The sequence below is a fragment of the Malus domestica genome, chromosome 05, assembly GCF_042453785.1.
Source record: "Malus domestica chromosome 05, GDT2T_hap1".
NCBI classification, from domain to species: Eukaryota; Viridiplantae; Streptophyta; class Magnoliopsida; order Rosales; family Rosaceae; genus Malus; species Malus domestica.
This window is the reverse complement of record NC_091665.1, coordinates 24,174,434-24,195,204: the sequence shown is the minus strand read 5'-3', so window position 1 is coordinate 24,195,204 and position 20,771 is coordinate 24,174,434. Positions and strand designations below refer to the sequence as shown.

At 38.4% G+C, this 20,771-nt stretch overlaps 3 protein-coding genes, 1 long non-coding RNA gene and 1 other non-coding gene across 8 annotated transcripts; 2 read left to right on the top strand and 3 right to left on the bottom strand.

The window, feature by feature from the left end:
• On the bottom strand, positions 1-1,526 carry LOC139195705 (uncharacterized). Its single transcript, XR_011580541.1, has 6 exons — positions 1,234-1,526; positions 1,053-1,150; positions 872-969; positions 691-788; positions 510-607; positions 1-334 (listed from the first exon to the last, which is right to left on the bottom strand). It is a non-coding gene; the product is annotated as an uncharacterized lncRNA (long non-coding RNA).
• Positions 1,527-10,629: 9,103 nt separating this feature from the next.
• Positions 10,630-11,900, top strand: LOC103440805 (heavy metal-associated isoprenylated plant protein 26). Its single transcript, XM_008379513.3, has 2 exons — positions 10,630-10,947; positions 11,387-11,900. Exons 1-2 carry the CDS (start codon positions 10,867-10,869, stop codon positions 11,768-11,770), a joined length of 465 nt encoding a protein of 154 aa, XP_008377735.1. The 5' UTR covers positions 10,630-10,866; the 3' UTR covers positions 11,771-11,900.
• A 1,099-nt stretch (positions 11,901-12,999) lies between these two features.
• Positions 13,000-15,712, top strand: LOC103440806 (WD-40 repeat-containing protein MSI3). The gene is made up of 6 exons (XM_008379515.4): positions 13,000-13,305; positions 13,522-13,848; positions 13,956-14,099; positions 14,318-14,442; positions 14,978-15,073; positions 15,255-15,712. Exons 1-6 carry the CDS (start codon positions 13,000-13,002, stop codon positions 15,478-15,480), a joined length of 1,224 nt encoding a protein of 407 aa, XP_008377737.3. The 3' UTR covers positions 15,481-15,712.
• Positions 15,713-16,665: 953 nt separating this feature from the next.
• Positions 16,666-16,783, bottom strand: LOC114825311 (U6atac minor spliceosomal RNA). Its single transcript, XR_003773953.2, has one exon. It is a non-coding gene; the product is annotated as a U6atac minor spliceosomal RNA (small nuclear RNA).
• Positions 16,784-16,842: 59 nt separating this feature from the next.
• Positions 16,843-20,006, bottom strand: LOC103440807 (basic leucine zipper 23). Of its 4 annotated transcripts, XR_011580540.1 has the most exons (5): positions 19,784-20,006; positions 18,541-19,469; positions 17,849-17,973; positions 17,387-17,445; positions 16,843-17,208 (listed from the first exon to the last, which is right to left on the bottom strand). XR_011580540.1 is itself a non-coding variant. In XM_029102200.2 (3 exons), the coding sequence occupies exons 2-3, from the start codon at positions 19,301-19,303 to the stop codon at positions 17,945-17,947; spliced, it is 792 nt and encodes a 263-aa protein (XP_028958033.2). In that variant the 5' UTR covers positions 19,304-19,469; positions 19,784-19,971; the 3' UTR covers positions 17,605-17,944. The 4 variants fall into 4 exon arrangements, 1 of the variants encoding a protein (XP_028958033.2); XR_530152.4 differs by having other exon boundaries at positions 18,541-20,003; XR_001790710.3 differs by lacking the exon at positions 17,387-17,445 and having other exon boundaries at positions 18,541-20,003.
• Positions 20,007-20,771: the final 765 nt, after the last annotated feature.

Genomic DNA, 20,771 nt, shown 5'->3' with positions numbered 1-20,771 from the left:
AGCCAAAGTCCCAAATTTCATAATGGACAAAAGTACAAGCAATTCATCAATAATGAAGGTGCTACAAAAATTGGAATCTGCCCCAAAATAGAAATCCAACCCAAGAGACTTTTTCTCTCTCTCCCTCTTCCGCCTCCTTTCATCTATCAAATTTCTGCAACCTCTGCTCTTCTCCAATGGAGCTGAATTTTGGACACCCTATAGTTCTTGAGCATATGAACAACTTTCAAGAAGGAACCATTTCTGTTTGAGCGACGGAAATTAAAGTGTTGAAGCTCCAAACATGATAGTCGGCTTCTTGCAGATTTCGAAGCTGTTGTGATGTTTCGAAGATCTGGAAATATTTAACCGTTAGTTCATCCTGAATTTTTGATATGTTATGAAAGAGTCGATGAGGAACAACTTCAATGAAGAAAGCATACCGATCTGAACAAGAGAAAATGGAGTTTCGAAGCTCACAACAAATCTGACGGGTTGACAGACAAATAATAACCAGTCATTCATCATACCTGAATTTCTTGAGTTACACAGCTCCGAGGGATCTCAAATTTGGATATGTTGTAGTTCACAAGCTGAGGAACAACTTCAATGAAGAAAGCATACCGATCTGAACAAGAGAAAATGGAGTTTCGAAGCTCACAACAAATCTGACGGGTTGACAGACAAATAATAACCAGTCATTCATCATACCTGAATTTCTTGAGTTATACAGCTCCGAGGGATCTCAAATTTGGATATGTTGTAGTTCACAAGCTGAGGAACAACTTCAATGAAGAAAGCATACCGATCTGAACAAGAGAAAATGGAGTTTCGAAGCTCACAACAAATCTGACGGGTTGACAGAAAAATAATAACCAGTCATTCATCATACCTGAGTTTCTTGAGTTATACAGCTCCGAGGGATCTCAAATTTGGATATGTTGTAGTTCACAAGCTGAGGAACAACTTCAATGAAGAAAGCATACCGATCTGAACAAGAGAAAATGGAGTTTCGAAGCTCACAACAAATCTGACGGGTTGACAGAAAAATAATAACCAGTCATTCATCATACCTGAGTTTCTTGAGTTATACAGCTCCGAGGGATCTCAAATTTGGATATGTTGTAGTTCACAAGCTGAGGAACAACTTCAATGAAGAAAGCATGCTGATCTGAGCAAGAGAAAATAGAGTTTCAAAGCTCACAACAAATCTGACGGGTTGACAGACAAATGATAAACAGTCACTCATCATACCTGGATTTCTGGAGTTGTACTGCTCCGATGGCTCTCCAATTTGGATATGTTGTAGTTAAGGAATTAACGAACAACTTTCATGAAGACAACTTTGTGATTCGACCTACAGATGATGGTGTTATGTTGAAAAACAATTCCGGTTGTTAGGGGAAATGAAAAACAATTCCACCAAAGAAACATCATTATGATGTTTCATCATTATGGTGTTTTCATCATTATGATGCTTTCATCATTGTGATGCTTCCATCATTGTGATGCTTCCATTATGATGTTAATGCACCAACGGTTACACCTTCTGCAATTCCACTTATTCGGGCCTAGCAACCTTCATAAACAAAATCTATGAAGAAAAAGTCCGGGGCTACCACTTAGAAAACAAAAGAATGAAGTTTTGGTACTTACGACATGGACTATTAGCAAGACACCTCATTCGTCAACTCCCTCGACTAGAGACTTGGGGGACTCCCACCATATGCTACTACGCCTTGGTACTCAAAAGTTCGTGACTACTCAGTGACTTGGATTTTTCAAGTCTCCAACCGAGAAGTTTTCCTCACTCGGGAAATTAAGGGAACACTACCTCAAACTACATGCTTCACTCACAAAGCTTCAACAATACAGGTTTCAACAAAAGCAAAAATTCAAAGAACTTTATGAAGAAGGCTTTGGTGTATTTAACACAATATGTTGAAATGAAGCAAAGCTTATTTATTAATATTTTCGATAAGCCACAAATATGTACATATACATGAGTCAAAATAAACAAACAAAAGGGAGCCTTCACAAAGGTTGCTTAGGGGAAGTCTCAGCAGTCGGTAGAGCCCCAGAAAGAGAAAGCACCGGAGGGTGGTTATCCGGAGCCTCAGTACTTGACAAAACCCCAGAAGGAGGAGGCATTGGAGGTTCATCATTTGAAGCTTCATTACCAGGTACAGCCCCAGAGGACGAAGGCAATAAATGCCTTTGGAACAAACCCACAAACCGCTGATGATCAAGTAAAACCTTACCATCAGATTCCTTCATCTGGTCAAGCTTCCTCTTCATGTTTGTAGCATAGTCATGGGCGAGCCGGTGCAACTGCTTATTCTCATGCTTGAGCCCTCTAATCTCCTGTTTGAGACTCATCACTTCAGCAGCCAATGATTCAACTTGGCGGGTTCTAGCAAATAGGCGTTGGGCCATATTAGACACAGAACCTGCACACTGAACACTAAGAGCCAGAGAGTCCTTAACAGCCAACTCATCAGACCGTTTGGAAAGTAGTCTGTTATCTTTGGGAGTGATAAGGTTCCTGGCCACCACTGCAGCGGTCATATCATTCTTCATCACAGAATCCCCAACGGTAAGAGGACCAGTAGGGGATATGAAGGATGGGCGCCATATGTTGTCTGGAGAAGGCGTGGATGTCTCTTCTCCAAGGTTCAAGTCAAAACGACGGTCGGAGGGTCCAGACATTTTCAAATGTGTTGAAGAAGGAAGAGGTCAGGCAAATCAAGATCTTAGAAGTGCAAGAAATGAGCTTCTACTGGTAGAGATTCAAGTGTGCTGTGGAACTTAATGCCAGCCTCTATAAAAATCTGCACTCGACGGAGCTTCAGAAATCGAAGAGGCGTTTGCTTTCTCAAAAGCTGGGCTGCTCAGAGACCACGAGGGCCGATCTCAGAAATCGAAGAGGCGAATGCTTTCTCAAAAGCTGGGCTGCTCAGAGACCACGAGGGCCGATCTCAGAAATCGAAGAAGCACCTGCTTTTGCAGCCTCGTCAGCACCTGTCACATGCACAATCAGCTTTGCGGAAATTACGGGCAATCTGTCGAAGATTTCTGGTGAAGTAGAAAGCACGTGAATCTTACTGATCAATCACCGCTCTCCATATGCACCATCAACTCCTCGGGTACCACATATAACTTTGTCAAAGATCTCTGACAAAGTTTAGGCACGAGAATTTCGAAGTGCCAGCTACCCTACTATTACCCATAAGGGTAAAGGAACAGCACCACTGCTTGACAACTGGAAAGTCCCTATGTGTGTCGACCTCCGTGTTTTGTGGCAAGACAGGTTGGCAAGAACGACCAACCTTTACTCACATTCGAGAAAAGACTCCCAACATAATTACTTTCTCAAAAACCGGAGTAGCACCGCTTTCCAAATCTCGAGAGTCAGATCCTCGACGGGATTGCTTGTTCGAAAACCGAAGAGGCACAACTCTCAGAACTTCGAGAGCCAGATTTCCTTAGATAAAGCTTGTCTGTAATCTCCACACGTAATATCAGCTTTCCAGATACCACATACCACTTTTTTCAAAGTGCTCTGACAAAATTAAAACACGTGAAGCTGGCAGCTCCCACTACATTGCTGTGACCAAGAAGGGTAAAGGAATAGCATTACTACTTGTTATTGGGAAATCCCTATATACATTGACCTCCCTCCTCAACGGACAGGCAAACCTGCAAAAATGCTCAACCCTTTCTCGCATTCGAAAAGGCACCCTCAACATAACCTCTCGAAATACTCAGCTTTATTTCCCCCCGATAATACCTCAGCAAATAAGCCACACCAAGAACAAGAGTTTCTCATATCATCAGGGTCGAAAGCAAGAGTATCCCATATCATGCTTTCTCCCTGTCTTTGTCTTTGTCCTTGTCCACACCTGCAGGACAAGGAGAAAGAGAGCAGTCAGTCGGAACCTGAAATCAAACCTCCAATTTGGAACTGACTGCCTGGAGCCTTTGCCTGGTTGCTTACTTAGCATTGCTCTCGAGTACTCATCCTCAACTGCTGTCAAGGTCACGAATTCCACCGGCAAATACCTCATGACAGTTGATCAGATATTGGCTCTTTACACTGAAGCTGCCAAGCGTGGATGAGTCACTATGAAGGAATGTTCTGAAGGACCATTTAAATGCAAAGGTTGCACACCACTTCTGCCATGCAAAAGATTGAAGCAGAAGGTTCAACGGTGAGCTGAAACAGATCACTACAGCACGACACCTTTCCATACCACATTTATTATTCCGTCAACAGCAAAAGTATCTCATATCATCAAGGTCGAACGTACTCTAGATTTGATGGACTTGTTTTGACCCTCAAATTTTTGAGTCGGCCTTATACTCTGAAGGGCACCAGAAAACCCTCCAGCACAGTTCAAGAATAAGCCTGTGGAAAGTTACTTCTTCAAAAGCAAAAGTATCTCATATCATCTCTTATCCATTTGCTTCTCCTTATCCTGGCAGTTGAATGAGAGACAAGGAGAATGAGAACAATCAACCGGAAGCCGACGTCAAACCTCTGATCCTGGGTTGCTTACTTGGAAGTTTGACTGCTTACCTTGTCTGTCACCTCTTTCGGCAGATCTCCTAGCTCGGCGACTTGGGGGACTCCTACTATAGGGTTTGTATCACACTTGACTAAGCCCGAAACTACAACTAAGCTTCAAGTGAAATTGATACATTACCTTGTGCGTCAACATCAGCTAAGTACACCATTCCCGGATGGAGGAAAGGTACTTCCAGAGAAGGGCAGATGAAGATCAGACCACACTTCGGTACTTAGAAGTTTCGTGATTACTCAAGGGATTGGATCTTGCAAGTCCCCAACCGAGGAGTTTCCCTCACTCGGGAACTTAGGGGAGCACTGTTTGTACCATACTTGACCAATCCCGAAACTACCGAGCACCGGCCAACGCTATACTGTCAAGGACCCAGAAGAGTTCCCCTCCGACCAGGAGGCCAATCACTACTCGACACGTGTCAAGATTAGAAGCCAATCAGAGCGCAGCACGTGTCAACATCAAGAACCAATCATAACATGACACATGTCAATGTGACAAAGCTACAAGTTTTTCTATAAATAGGGGTCATTCCCCCACAATATTGCCTAATGCCATTTTGTGTTAAATCATTCACAAGAACTCACTAAATTGAGAGCTTGATCCTTTGTACTTGTGTAAGCCCTTCACTACTAATAAGAACTCCTCTACTCCGTGGACGTAGCCAATCTGGGTGAACCACGTACATCCTGTGTTTGCTTCTCTGTCTCTATTCATTTACGTACTTATCCTCACTAGTGACCGAAGCAACCAAGCGAAGGTCATAAAACCTAACACTTTCTGTTGTACCAAAGTCTTCGCTGATTTTGTGCATCAACAGAAACCAACCATGCATGTTATGCTATAACATAGGCTTGCCAATCTCAAAGACAAATAAAGTTGGATATCTAGGATGGAAATGAATCTCCGATGCAACATATGCATTCATTATTTATGAGAAAGAGATATTTGAACTTGAAACGTTTTTTCGGCACTGTAAATTTTTTTTATTGAAAAACGATGTCATTGGCAAGCATGGGCATCATAGAGGTACCGGGTGGTCTCACCAAAGGTCTTAGAAAAACGTCTATGAAGGTCCTAAGGACCCTCCAAATATTTGGGCACAGAAGACCGATCTATTTCTAGGGCTATATGTTCTACATTTTACGCAGTTTTATTTGTATTGTTAAACGTCATATATATACTTACAGTCTAAACAATTTCATTCAAGGACGGTGAATGAGTTGCAGGCTTGCAGCAAACTCCTCATTAGAAAGAAGACCCATATAAAACCCTCCCTATTTCGTTGAACGTTGTTGTTCTTGCTTTTGTCATACTAACTTTTAATAAAATAGTACAGATTAAGGGAATGGATAAAAAAAAGCTATTAATGGAGGGAACACATATTTTTTCTTTTTCTTTTTCTTTTTCTTTTCTTTTTATATAAATGATCTCGCTAAAAAGACACTTACGGTTTGGACTTGTAACTTGTAATATATTCAAGTGAATTGTAGTAAGATCTAGCTAGCTAGTTTGGATACATGCATGTCCTCTTGTGCGAAGGCACATGCAGACAGCAGAGCCTAATGATTATTTTCATCAGCTGGAAGATTATAGTATGAAAACCCTTAATTAATTAAGTTAATTATTTGATAATCTGACAGAATGCGACTTCCGCATATTTTCAGTCCACAGACAAATAAATCCAAACTTTAAAAACTAATCGGATGATGACTTTATTAGGTATTTACTGGCACTGGCTTTGGCTGAGCTTTCACATTTAATCCGCAAAATAGTATGGCTGAGCTTGAATAATGTATGGCTGAGCTATCACATTTAATCCGACAAAATAGTATTAGGCTTTCAAAGCTGTGAGACGACATCTTTTTTTCGGGTAACATGAAACGTCGTCTTTATTGTAAACAAGCAAGTAAACAAATCACGAGAGATTTTGCAATGTTATCGGTACATGAGATGATACATTATGTGTTATTATACAAATAAGAAAATATGTATGCTAAAAAATTAATAACTTAAAAAATAAAATTTATCACCACTCCTATTAAAAAAACGTGGTGCACCACTTGTGTTTTCATCACAATTAAAAAATTTCCGCAAATCACTGTGTAATATTGAGAACAACAGACAGTCCAAACCATCAACCAAAAAGACGTACACATATTAACGTATATCACTACTTTATTAAATGGTTCGTGTGTTTTTTTGTCAAATAATAGATTTTATTAGATTAGATGTTAAATTAGCTACTAATAGAATTCGAATACACACCGTCATGTAAAGACACATCACATTTCCACCAAGGTAATAAATAGCCACTTGCTACTTTATTGAATGGTTAATATAGGGAGAAACTTGCATGCAATATACACTTCTCTTTTTTATCCAAATACTCGCATAATTAAGTATACGAGAAAAATGATAAAGATAGTATACAACACGTTTACGTGTTAAAAGAAAGAATATATGACTCATTACATCGGAGTATTTGGTCATTAAATTGAGTGGGTGATGAAACAAGGCCTCCTTGTGCGTTTGATATATATACCTTCACAAAACTAAAGTTAGCAATTAGAGTATTTTGGTCATTGAAATGAGTGGGTGGTGTGAACATTGCCTCCTTGTGCGGTTGCTATATACACCTTCACATAACAAAAACTAGCGATTAGAGTATTTAGTCGTTGAAATGTGTGTGTGGTGTGAACAATGCCTCGTGCGCTTGATATATACCTCTTAACAGAACAACAGCTAGCGATTAGAATATTTGATCGTTAAACTGAGTGTAGGATGTGAACAAGGCCTCCTTGTTTGCTTGATATATACCTTCACAAAACAAAAGCTAGCAATTAGAATAGTATACATAAGCCAATTGATATGGTACATCGTACAGTACTTGTTACTGTCTCGATATTTGTTGTCCCTTTAAAGTTTCATTTTTCGAGATGAACTCCCTCTTAAAAGGAGCTAAAGCTTAACAAGTCTACACTTTGGACGCTGTGGTATAAGCATGCTGTCCAAAAGGAAGATGAAGTGGGAAGGACCAGATCAGAGTAGTATCCTCAATTGTGGCCAAGTATGGGACCATGTGTTCCAACAAAAGGAAGCACATATTAATGTTATGAAAACTAAATTTGAAGACTAGATTTACAAACTAAATGATGTGTCACTAATAGGAATAAGTACGATTATCAACGTTGAAGTAATAAACCAATCATCAACTTTCATATCCTTTAGTTTTCAAAACTTTGTCTCCAAATTTAGCCTTTCTAGCATTACCTAGCGCTATATCATCAACTACTACTTACGGGCGTCGTCTCATTAATTTGTAACGAATCATTCTTTAAATTCAATCTATATTGAATATGTAAATGAGGTTGATTTTTTTTTTTTTAAACGGATTAAACCGAAAAAAAAAAATCCATCTTATAATCACCACTTGGGGGGGATTGAAATTTCTTTAATAATTCATCTTCTACCTTTAAATTGGTCACAAATGTTTTATTTCTATGTTTAACATGCCTTGATAATAGTGGCTTATTGATTCCAATTTAATCCTATACTAAACGAGATCATATATGTATATATATATCCAAACACTCAGATTTAATTAATTTCGAACGCCTAACCGAGCAGTTGATCAAGAGATTTTTCAGTGTGACTGGAACACAGAGTAGTACATCACATGTTACTATACCAATGGTGGAATATGTGTGCTAATAAGTTAATAATTTAAAAAATACAATTTTCCACCACTTATATAAAAATAAGTAGTGTACCATGTTTCCGTCACAATGAAAACTTTCTCCAATTGATCAAGCAAAACTTGAGTGTTTGAAGTTATTTGGAGTTGTTTGCAAGGGAAAAAGATCCTCTCCTCATCTCTTCTACCAAAATCACTAGATCAAGTGATATGGGCCTTTGAAATTTCATCCAACGACCCACCTGTTTTGATACTTTAAAAAGTGTAATAATTTTTGTCCGTTGAATGAAATTTTAAAGGTCTGGATAATTTGATTTGATGACCTTAGTGGAAGAGATCCGGAGATGATCTCTTTCCGTTTGCAAGTATTACTCTTTATGCCCTTCAAATATCAGAATAAACGAGGAATATCCATTACCGTATACATAAATGATTACTCACAACCACACACCAACTAAAATTGGGCCAAATTTACTGCTTTGCATAACTAGGATATACTTTTTTTTAGAGAACTTTAACAAAAAGCTTCTGGTACTGTTCATTTTAACAAAAAACTACATTTTTACAATAAAAAGTCAATCATGGTACTATTCACTTTACCCTTTATTTTGTCTTTATCGTTAAAACTCAAAGTTTTCAAATTATTTTCATTAGTGTTCATTTTTTTAATCTAAATTACCTATTAATAAAATTCTCGTTGTCAACTAGAATTCCATGAAATTACTATTTTAACTCTCTCACCAAAATAAAAAAAATAAAAAATATGGGCAATTTAGTAATTACGTAAACACAAATTTTTCTGTTTTACAGCAACCTCACAACCAAGTTAGTATAGAATGCCGTATTTAAAAATTAAGAATAAAATAACAAATGAAAACATCATGCTCACTTAAAAGAAACTGCTCATCATTGTCCAATTTTCCTAACTGATATTTTTTTAATTTTAAAAACTAATCACACTTCTTAATAAAAACAAAACAAAACAAAACAAAAAATTTGTTCATACACAGAAGGTGTGGGCATTTGCCAGTTTAGAAATAAGAAAACTTGAAAACAAAACATTTTCTTCACTTAGACCCATTTCCTACCCTTGGGTTAAAATCTAAAATTTTTAATCCATAAATTTAGGTTTTAAACGGCTTAAATCTTTAGCATGAGATTCTTAAAGAATTAATTTAGGATATTTTTTTTTTCTTATAGTAAATTTTTGTTAAAAACAATTATGTAGACTATCATAATTTAATTTTATGAACAATTTTTTTTAGTACATTGATATTTTTACACTAAAGGGGATGTGAGTTAGGCTAAGCCATACAATGGGTAGCCTAATTTGGTATCGAATTCGCCATCCACGAGATTCGAACCTAAGACCTCTCACTTCCAAGTGAAGAAGAATACCACTACAGCGTAGTACTAAATGATAATTTTATGAACATTTTAACCTAAAAGTATTTAGATTTCGATAAATATTGAAAAATCATTAGACCGAAACCATAAAACTCATAGAACACTATGAAAGAATATGAAACAAATGAAAGATTTTTTTTATAATTATTTTAGCTTTTGGATTTAAATTTGAATCGATAGATTTCGTAATCGTTATATTTGATGAATTTATAAATATAAAACTAAAACAAAATACACATATATGTGGCCTAGCCCACCCACCTAAAAAAATTTTGGGCTAAAATTGTTTCAAAAATAAGTTTTCGATTAAAACTTATATTTGGTTGAAAATTAGAGCTGATTAAAATAAATTTATAAGTTTTACTTCGAAAGTTGTAGTAAGTCTTATATGACAAATGCACATATTTATAAGTCATATGGTATTCGTGCAATGTAATCACAAAATTCAGTTCTCTTTCTCCGAGTCACGATTTTTTAAATATAATTTATCTCGAAATTACATTTCTCAACACAAAAAAGAAGAAAAGAAAAGGGGAAAACAAAATATGCCGTTGGACGGTTGGACCACCGTCTCGGAGTCCGAACTCATCCATACACTGTCACGAATCTACGCACGAAAGATCCCGGTTCCCCGCTCTGTCCTTAACAGGTTTGAACACACGGTTAGCCATGCTGTAGCCTGTGGGATCCCATCCTCCCCCATCAGATTGATCCTCCGGTCCCACCACTCCATTTAACAGGACTCAACACAGCGGGTCCCACTCTGACCATTCACTTCATGATGTGGGCCTCACTAGCAACTCCGCGCCCAAATCCCCGGGCCCCACATGACCGGTGCGTGAGCCTCGTCCACCCCGTCCTTAATCGTTGCATTCGCCCCCCACTAGATTATCGACACCAGAGCCTTAAGGACACGTGTCGCGAAAGCAGATTGATAAACCCTTCTGCCTACAGCTGACAGCAACTGACGACCCAGATCTTCCGATGGTGCATACGGACGACGCAGATTATTTTAAAATTACAAAATATCCCAAGAGGCTTTTGCTTATAAAATTGGAGCAACCCCTCTACCCTACTCACTTGTTTACCCGGTCCAATTATTTCCTCTCCGAAAATTGAAAACCAAAGCTTTTGAGATATTTTTGAGTCCTTATTTTCTCACATCTTCTAAAAAATTCTGTTCGAAATCCAAAAGGGTTCAAAATGGGTGTTTTGGATCATTTTTCTGATCTATTTGATTGCTCAGGTGGGAGTTCCAGCTTCAAGAAACGCAGGCAATTCCAGGTAATTCTATATTTTCCTTCTCAACCTTTATCTATTTCTGAGTTTTTTTTTGGCTGAAAACACGAATCGAGGCGACGCAGGACTAAATCTCGGTATATCTTGTAAAAAAATGCTAATCTGCCACTTATAATGTTTGTGGGTTTTGAGATCTAACAAGTATTTTTGGCTTTTTTTTTATTGGAGCTGAAAATAAGTATTTATCTTTTGTAGCCTTTTCTGCTTTTTGCTTTTCTAGTTCATAATAGCTCGAACATTTTCTTTTTCTAGATTCATAACTTTTTTGTTGGATAAAATCCATTTCGTTTACTCTTTAGAGCTCCATCCTACTGTCTCTGTTTCTCCAAGAACAGTACCCAGAAAAATCCATTCCCCAATCGCCACGTGTACAATGTCACGTATGTAGTTTACTTATACATGGAATTGTTTTGTGTCTGATCAGACGGTGGAGATCAAGGTGAAGATGGACTGCGAAGGATGCGAGCGGAAGGTGAAGAGATCGGTGGAAGGAATGAAGGGCGTAACGCAGGTGGACGTGGAGCGCAAGGCCCACAAGCTGACGGTCGTCGGCTACGTGGATCCGGGGAAGGTGCTGGCGCGCGTCGCGCATCGGACGGGGAAGAAGGTGGAGCTCTGGCCATACGTCCCATACGACGTCGTGGCGCACCCTTACGCCGCGGGAGTGTACGACAAGAAGGCGCCGTCCGGGTACGTGCGGAACTCGCAGGACCCGCAGATGAGGAACCTCGCACGTGCGAGCTCCACGGAAGTGCGTTACACCACGGCGTTCAGCGATGAAAACCCCGATGCGTGCGTTATCATGTGAGCTGTCCTTTATTTTTAATTTCTTGGGTCTTTTTGATTAATCAGACCCATTATTCTCAGTTTATAAACATTTACTCATTTTTTATCATAAAAAAATCAAACAAAAACAACGATAAATTAAATTGTACAAATTCGTTCCTGGATAATCTTCTGAAAAATAAAAAATAAAAAAAAGGGGCTAGGTCGGTAGGCTTTAAAAAAAAAATGTCAAGTCATATTACGTGTTTAGTCACGTTACACAATAATTTTGGGCATGTTGCAACTTGCCTAAGTATTTAGGATGAATGATTGAGGGCAGTTGAAAAAGTTGTTTGGCACCTAAGAAAACATACAACGCACTTACCCACAATGATTACTTAATTGAAACGAGCTAAAGTATGGAAGCGATCGCAGATGGCACTTCGTTTTCAAGGGCTGGAATTCAGTGTTGAAATGATTAATAGCTTCAATAACCTTAATGTATATGCGTGCCGAAAATTAGGCGCAACCTTTTACCTAAATTCAAAATAGTGACAAATAACGCAACTGTCCTTGAATTTCTTGGGGAGAATAGTATGTGATTGGCAAACAACCGTCAATGTCTTGGGGTAAGTACCTCCAGCCAATTGTGAATTGGCTGAAAGATCAATGACTCGTTTAAAAGTGCTTTTAATTGACTAAAACTACTTTCATAAAATGTTTATGGAATGAATCTTTAATGAAAATGCAAAGTACTTCTATAATTCAAAAACATTACGTTTGTTAAGTTTTTTTTTTTTTGGCATTATTTTGTCTTAATATTAAGTTTTAGAGAAAAATACTCACCGTCAAATTATCCGTTTAAATTTCAACTATTAATAATATAATTTGTAATTCAATATATAAATATTAAGTTCTAGAGAAAAATACTCGCTGTCAAATTATCCATTTAAATTTCAACTATCGATAATATACTTCGTAATTCAATATATAGGGTCATACTCAATGTTTGGCAACACAAACAAATGTGATAAGAGACATTATCAACGTAAGTACACCCATTAACTGTAAGTGCAAAAATGGTCCCCACAAAATGGGCTTCTATTGCTCCCGTTGTGCCACATAAAAGCCCATTAAATCATCCCAATTATAAACCCTTGACATTTCCCATCGACCCGAGTCTTTCCTTCACTCAGAGTCTCAGACCAACATTTGGCGGGAAAATCAGAAAGAAGCAGAAAAGCGAAAGAGCTCGAAGTGACAGCCGCACCCATGGCGGAAGACCAGGACCAAGATTCAGCTGTCTTAGAGGAAGAGTACGCCGTCTGGAAGAAGAACAGCCCTTTCCTTTACGACCTTATCATCTCTCACCCTCTCGAATGGCCGTCTCTCACCGTCCACTGGGCTCCCTCGGCGCCGCAGCCCCACACCGACTCTTCCCTCGCCGTCCACAAGCTCGTTCTTGGGACCCACACCTCCGATGACTACCCCAACTTTCTCATGGTCGCCGACGCCCTCCTCCCCACATCCCAGCCCAACTTTGGCGCCATTTCCGAAACTGACCCTGTGATGCCTAAGGTACTGAAAGATCGGTCCTTTTCACTCATTTCATAGAAATAATTTCTGGGGTACCAAGTATTTCTTAAGATTTCCAGAGTATGATGTGGGTTCTCATTAATTTGAAGAAATGAATCGTGGGTAGTCGGAATTTTGTCAGAAATATTTTGTGGGCACCAACTGTATGTTAAAATTTCTGGCTGAAAATGTTTGCATTTGTGCTTGGTGTGGTTGTAGGTGGAAATAACGCAGAAGATTCGGGTGTTTGGGGAAGTGAATAGGGCACGATGGATGCCGCAGAAGCCGACTATTGTGGGTGCAAAGACCAGCGGTACGGATGTATATGTGTTTGATTGTTCCAAACAAGAAGGAAAGAAGCATCAAGAGGAAGCCTGTGATCCTGATTTGAGGTTAAGGGGTCATGACAAAGAAGGGTATGGCCTGTCTTGGAGCTTTTTGAAGGAGGGTTACCTTTTGAGTGGTTCATATGATTGTAAAATTTGCTTGTGGGATGTTTCTGCTTCGGCTCAAGAGAAGGTGCTTGATCCAATCCACGTTTATGAGGTAATTTTGGGACTAAAAACTTAATAGTTCTTGAAATGTCTTATGCATGTTTTGGCTATTGGGCTGTTAGTGTTTTGAATGTGTGAATTCTGGATGGTTTTCTTCAGCGTCATGAGAGTGTGGTTGGAGATGTATCATGGCATCCAAAGAACGAGAATTTGTTTGGATCTGTTGGGGATGATTGTCAGTTGATGATATGGGACTTGCGCACAAACCAAACCCAACATTGTGTCAAAGCTCATGAGAAAGAGGTGACTACAACAATTTCATTTATATGATTGTGGCTTTTCAATATATGTTTGTGAGATTTATTGTTCCCGAAATACTTACCCCTTTGAATTACACAGACTGAGTAATAACTTCTGTCACTGATTTTTGTATATGCTGAAAGAAAAGTATTAATTATGTAGCTTCACATCTGTCACTAATGTTCTGTAAATTTCCATTCTCATTTGTCTAATGATCTCAGGTAAATTATCTTTCTTTCAATCCGTATAATGAATGGATTTTGGCCACAGCATCTTCAGACACCACTGTTGGTCTGTTCGATATGAGAAATCTGACAGTGCCATTGCATGTTCTGAGTACTCACGGGTAAGCTTTCAAATCCCCTGTTGTCCTCTTTGTAAAATCAATTATATACTACCATCATTTCTTCTCATCAAGCGTATATCGACATTATGCTAATGATACCTATTCTTTATGACACGATTGGCAAGTTTTTATGAATTCTTTTGGCTTTGAAGTACATGAAACCATAATTTTGAGCTTGATGTAGTAGCCCGATTCCTCAAGCTACTGTTTTACAATTTCTCATTTGTTTGTTACAAGTGACGCACTTAATTTGACGGCCAGTCTGCACTTCCTTAGATTCTTAATATATTGTGCAGTAGAAATTCCTGAAACTAAGACTTGCTGTGCTAATATAATTGAAGCATGAACCCTTTGTCAACAAATGAATAAATTTTGGAATTATCAATGCATAGTGGCTACTCATATTATGCATTTGGGCATAGCTTTCTCATGTCAAGAAAACATATTGTTGCAGTCTTCATCGTTTCTCATATATTAGCGTTTGCAGGTCACAGTCGTTAAACCGAGATTCCTAATCCTCTATTTGTTCTTGTAGGGAGGAAGTATTCCAGGTTGAATGGGATCCTAGTCACGAAACTGTGTTGGCATCGTACGCTGATGACAGAAGGTTGATGGTTTGGGACCTCAACAGGTACTCCATTTCTCGGACTAGTTCTGTTAGAAATGCTTCTGTTTCCGTTTATCTTCTGTGTCAAAAGTCCATTTCTGTTTCATTTGATTGCAAGAACATTATTGGGAATTATATCTTGGGGCTAAAAATTCAAATCATTGTCGTACTAAGTTATGAACTTATATGGTTGATGCGTTTTTAGGATTGGGGATGAGCAGGCAGAGGGAGACGGGGATGACGGACCACCAGAACTTCTCTTTGTACATGGCGGTCACAAAGCAAAGATATCTGATTTCTCTTGGAACAAAAATGAGCCATGGGTCATTTCAAGCGTTTCTGAAGACAACACTCTTCAGGTTTGGCAGATTGCTGACAGCATATTTGGCGACGACGACGATGACGTGCAAGCCCAACCTTCCTGTGTGTAATCAGAAAATCTCGACCGTGAGCTTGAAGATATTTTTCGTACCTCTTTGGCTAGTGGGAAAGGTCTTTTGCTAGGAGCAGTGTTTAAGACTTTCTAGAGATAGATTATGAGAGTAGAAGAGCATGTAGCTTCTCAGAAACTGCTGTTGGATAATCGGTTTGCCAAACTTTGATTTTCTCCTACTTGGTTAATCTCTTTCGCATGATTTTAATGACGTTAAATTAAACCTTCAACTAGTTTCGTTTTCTTTATGCATCCATAATCGAGAAACGTTACGTATTTCAGTGCTAGGAGCTCATGGCCCAGTTGATTAAGACCATTCACTCGTATACACTTGAGGATGGATTGGTGTATTTCCACCATGCCTAGGATGAAAGCATATTGGCTAATGATTGCAAGGCATAAAAAATGTCTAAAATGATAAATAATATCATTGTTTAAAATTAATGAGCTTATTACAAGAATTAAAAATATTATAAAAGTTCTACTTCATTTTTTATTAAAGCAACTTTCAAAAGCAACCTACAAGATGTTTTTAAAAGCTGCTGTTCGGAGATAATTGCTTTTAAAAAACAATATATTTTATTTTTACCAAACATTTTATTACTGTTGAACTTTAAAGTGAACCATTTTTTATAAAAATAAGCAATAACAAACTGGGCCTAAAGGTTGTCTCAAGGCTATATGCAACATCGCAGGTAAATTTCCGAATCGGACGTTATTTTTGGACTCCACATAAAAATGAAGCACCTACCTTATAAAACCATGGTCGCTCGTAAAAAAGAGAAACAAAAGACCTGGTATTGAAAACAAAAGGAATTATCCTTTCACCTACCAACAAAGATGAATATCTTCACAGTAAAATTCGACACTCATAACATCCATCCCTTCCGACTTGAGTTTTCTTGGACTTGTGTAAGAAATGTGAAATCACTCAAAGCAGATTCTATGACATTATTACCAGAAAACAAACATAAACTATTCCAAAGTAGAGCAGATTCTATAACAATATTACCCGAAAATAAACAGTCTTGATGAGCTCAGATCAACGGGAGGCGGGTGTACCGTGTTAACAAAAATGCCGGGTTAATATTGGATCAAGAAAGAAACAAAGAAGGGGAATAGGAGGTAGAACAAAGAGGAAACTTAATTTTAATTCCAAAAGCAGGTCGGTATAAGCGGAAGAAGTAAAAGTTAGGTTATAGATCCACCACCACCACCACCACCACAAGAGTTGGTAAGCCTGAAGGCCGTTCCTGTCCCTGTCAGGAAAGATGCCAAACCATCTCCCTTTCTATGAACAGCACATGAAATAAATTCTAACAATCTTCTTCTTCCTAGCAATTACTCTCAAAATATCATCTTTTCCACCACTTTAAATCCTTTTCCCTCATTCACAAATCAATCATCCGACAAGAATGGAAACAAAAAGGAGAAACCTTATAATGTTCGTTTCCTCGTGATGAATATCAGGTTACTTGGACCAAATGCTCAAATACTTGGACTAAAAATCTACCCATAATATAAATGAAAAAGAACTATAAGAAATTCACCATCAGTTCAATGGGTGGGTTGGTTAGCAGAAGCACATTCTTCTCATCATCTGACTGACCATCAAAAGGCAGGCAATGAACCTACGGACGTCCTCGTCATTTTTCACGCCAATGGTGGAAATAGGGTTTCCATTGACCTTCACAATGGCCAGATGCATCACTCAAAGGGGAATATACTGTGAAATTTGTCCACTAGTCAGTCACCAATTGTGGATGACAAGAATCCTTTTAAAAAAAAACTTAAGAGCTAGAACAAGAAGCTTCTTTCCTGACATAAATGTATACTTTATTCCTTTTTACCAAAACCCGCTCTTTAAGTTATATCATGCAGAGAAACTTTACATTAACACTCACCTGCTCGCAGCTCATAGTACTGAAACATGAAAGAAATCACATGCCACCTTCCCTAAGTTCTGTAATTCAGCAATCAAGAATTTATGCGTCTTAGAAAGAGCAGGAATGACTAAACGAGAACTACTTAAAGCAGATTAAATGAAACTCGGAAAAACAACATGAGCCAGAGGTAATTTGACTGATTTATCAGTAGCCTACAAGTATTAGAAGGCTAAGAGTCAAGAGAATATGAGTTTCATAGAATACCATTAAGTTGCTTTGCCATAAGTTTCACTGGCTGGCTATACATCATCTAAGTTTACAGCACTAAAGGACATGCAAACTTAAATCAAAATTTGAAGAATACTAGCAGCAAATCCAGCAAAACTTCAGCTTGACATTGATAAACCATACTTGTTCCAAGAACCAAACATGTTAAAAGTAATAGAAAATTTGGAAACATAACCATAAACACAAAATGACCTGAATGAAAGCTGATGCTACAGTTTGAAGAACTACTTATTGCATGACGATATATGTACTCTTTGGGACAATGTCAGTGCTTCCTTCCTGAGCACTTCAGTTTGCTGCTGCGGCTCGAGTCCCTCCTAATTGGGCAGAACATAATAATCAGTTAAAAATTGCACACTTCCAAGTTCCAAACAGCTGTGTTCAGGTCCATTAATTTCATGGACAAGGACAACAAAAGAATAATCTTCAGCAACTCGCACGGGAAGTAGACAATTAATAATGTAAATACTACTACTTTGGCTCATATTATGTTAGGTAATAAAGGGTTCATGCACGCCCAATTTTGCAATTACCGAATTATTATAGATGACTTGGTCATATTAACAATGATCTGTCCATCATTGCTCAATGAAATTAATCCTTTGTAACTAGATGTAGTGCCCCGAAGACCCATCTATACAATGCACAAAAGACTCATGAGACAAGTTCTGTATATATCAACATTTCAAAATCTCTCATGGTTAAAACCCAACTAAAATGCTTACAGAGAACACAACTAAAACAGCAGAACCGGCAACAAATATCAGAAAACAAATAGAAGGGTAAAATCAGAAAAATAACTCCGTTTAGCCGACTAACAAATGCAAAATAGTCATAACCATACGCTCATACAGGTTACAAGGTTAAGGGATCTTATGTCTTACTTTTCCTCTTACTTGTGCCGGAAGAATTGACATTCGACACCCCATTTCCAAGTCCACAATCAGGAAGCTCCTTGGCTCCTCCATCCTGATTAGCAAAACACTGAAGACTCTCAAAACCACAGCCGTTAAAATCCTGCCCATTCATCACTGCACCATCTCCACATTTCCCATCCATCCCTGGACGAAGGCAGTAAAGCTGATCATCACATTGGACATTACACGGATTCATAAAAATGGCACCGGGCATATTTGGGTTGGGCAGGATCGGATTCACTGATTTCTGATATGGAAAAGATCCAATTTCTCCTTCAATCCTTCCTCGAATGTCAACAAGCAAACACTTGAGCCTAGCAATCTCAGCCTCCAATGCAGGCTGACCCTGCAACCTCATCACCAACCGCCGATTTTCAGCTCTCAAATTCACAACTTCATCCTCCAACAACTTAACCCGCGCCTTCTCCTTCTCGCGGTACTTACGAACTGCTACCTTATTACCCAAAGGCTGCTTCTTTGATTTCTTTTCCCCAGACTCAGCAGTATCATCAGTTCCGGCCTTGTCTTCACTCGCTGAAGACAGAATTTTAGTGTGCACATGAAAGCAAGTGTGTGTGTGGGAGTAATCAGGGCCGGGTGGGTTGCAAGTGTGGGCGTGAGTGCAAGCATGAGTGTCCTTAAGCAGGTCATCGAAGAAGCTGTCCATTGAGCAACTACTCGCAAGTTCACCGCCCATGTTTGCACCCGGAAACACCTCCTGGTCGTCCATTAGGGTGAATAACGCGAAGACCAAAGAGGAATAAGCTCCAATCGAGTGAAGAAGCACCAAAATTTCAAAACTTGGCCTCGACCCAGACCAAATTTCGAGCGCGATACTCTTAACAGACTGAAATCAGAGAAACCCCGATGAAAATTTGAGGTTCTTGATTCCCGTTCTGCACGAAAAGAGCGAAATCCACCAAATCAATCATGACCCAGATAGGAATTCAACAACCCAAAATCTAAAATCGATTAGAATTGGCTGAAAACGAAAGATTTCCAGCGCGGACGATTAACAATAGGGACAATTCAAAAGGGTAAAATGATGAAATCGTAGAACTATTCAAGGCGATTGAAGTTCTGTGGCAGATATAAAATAATGGAGGAACCCTAGGGAACAGAGAGGCGGTGGGAAAAAGGAAGAGAAAACCCTAGAGATGAAAACATGGGAGCATTCAACGCGAAGAAAATACCAGAAAGATGAACATACCACGGATTGGGATTGGCCGGTGGCTCAGAGATTCCGCCAACCTCTCTCTTTCGAAAGTGAGTCGGACCGTCTTGACTCTCAAATGTCTCGACTCTCTTTCGAAACCGTGTTCGAGAATTTGGTTTGAAGTGGGTTCTAAAGTTCTTGGAAAGTTCTTGGATCTTGATTTTTTGCACATTGATATGTAAGATGATTTTTTGCACATTGATATGTAAGAAAAGAATTCACTAAATCAATAAAAAAAAATATATTTCTACACCAAATATTATTAAAGTACCATAAAAAGAAGATAGATATACAAATATTACTTGAATATCACACATCTTACATTTTTTAAGCAAATGTGTCAAATGTTTACCGTCAATAGCCTTAGATTGAAAGTGAAAAACAATAAAACTTAACGATCAAGAGAGTTAAAAACAATAAAACTTGATTGACGAGTATAATAAATTCAAGAGCACCAATTGTTTGTTTTGTGTAACTCAGCATCACACTAACGAATCGAATATTAAAATAATCCATTGAATAATAAACTATTGAAAAGTAAAATATAAATTCAAAATTTTTATTATCTTAAAGTACAATCTTCAAGACCATGTGATAGTTGATTTAAACATTTGATAGAAATGAAAAGATTGAGAAGTTGAAAGAAAAATAGATTGCTAAGGGACTTGTGTTATATAACTTTATATGCATTTGGACAGAAGGATTATGAGTAAATTTGAAAAACAAGAAAAAATTAATGACTAAAATAACAGCTTCATGTTTCAAACCCATCACCTCAAAGAAAATGGAAGTCAAACATTTCCACTCAACTAACAAATGAATTATGATATTTCTTATTTATTTTCTTTATTTATATGTTATTTACATGATGTATATGTTTTGGGGCCTCTCCGAAGTGGAGGCCCTAGGTGGGCACCTACATGGATTACCCTCAAGGCGATCTTAATTGACGTGACTCAATCGTAATTGTTTAAAAAGGTGA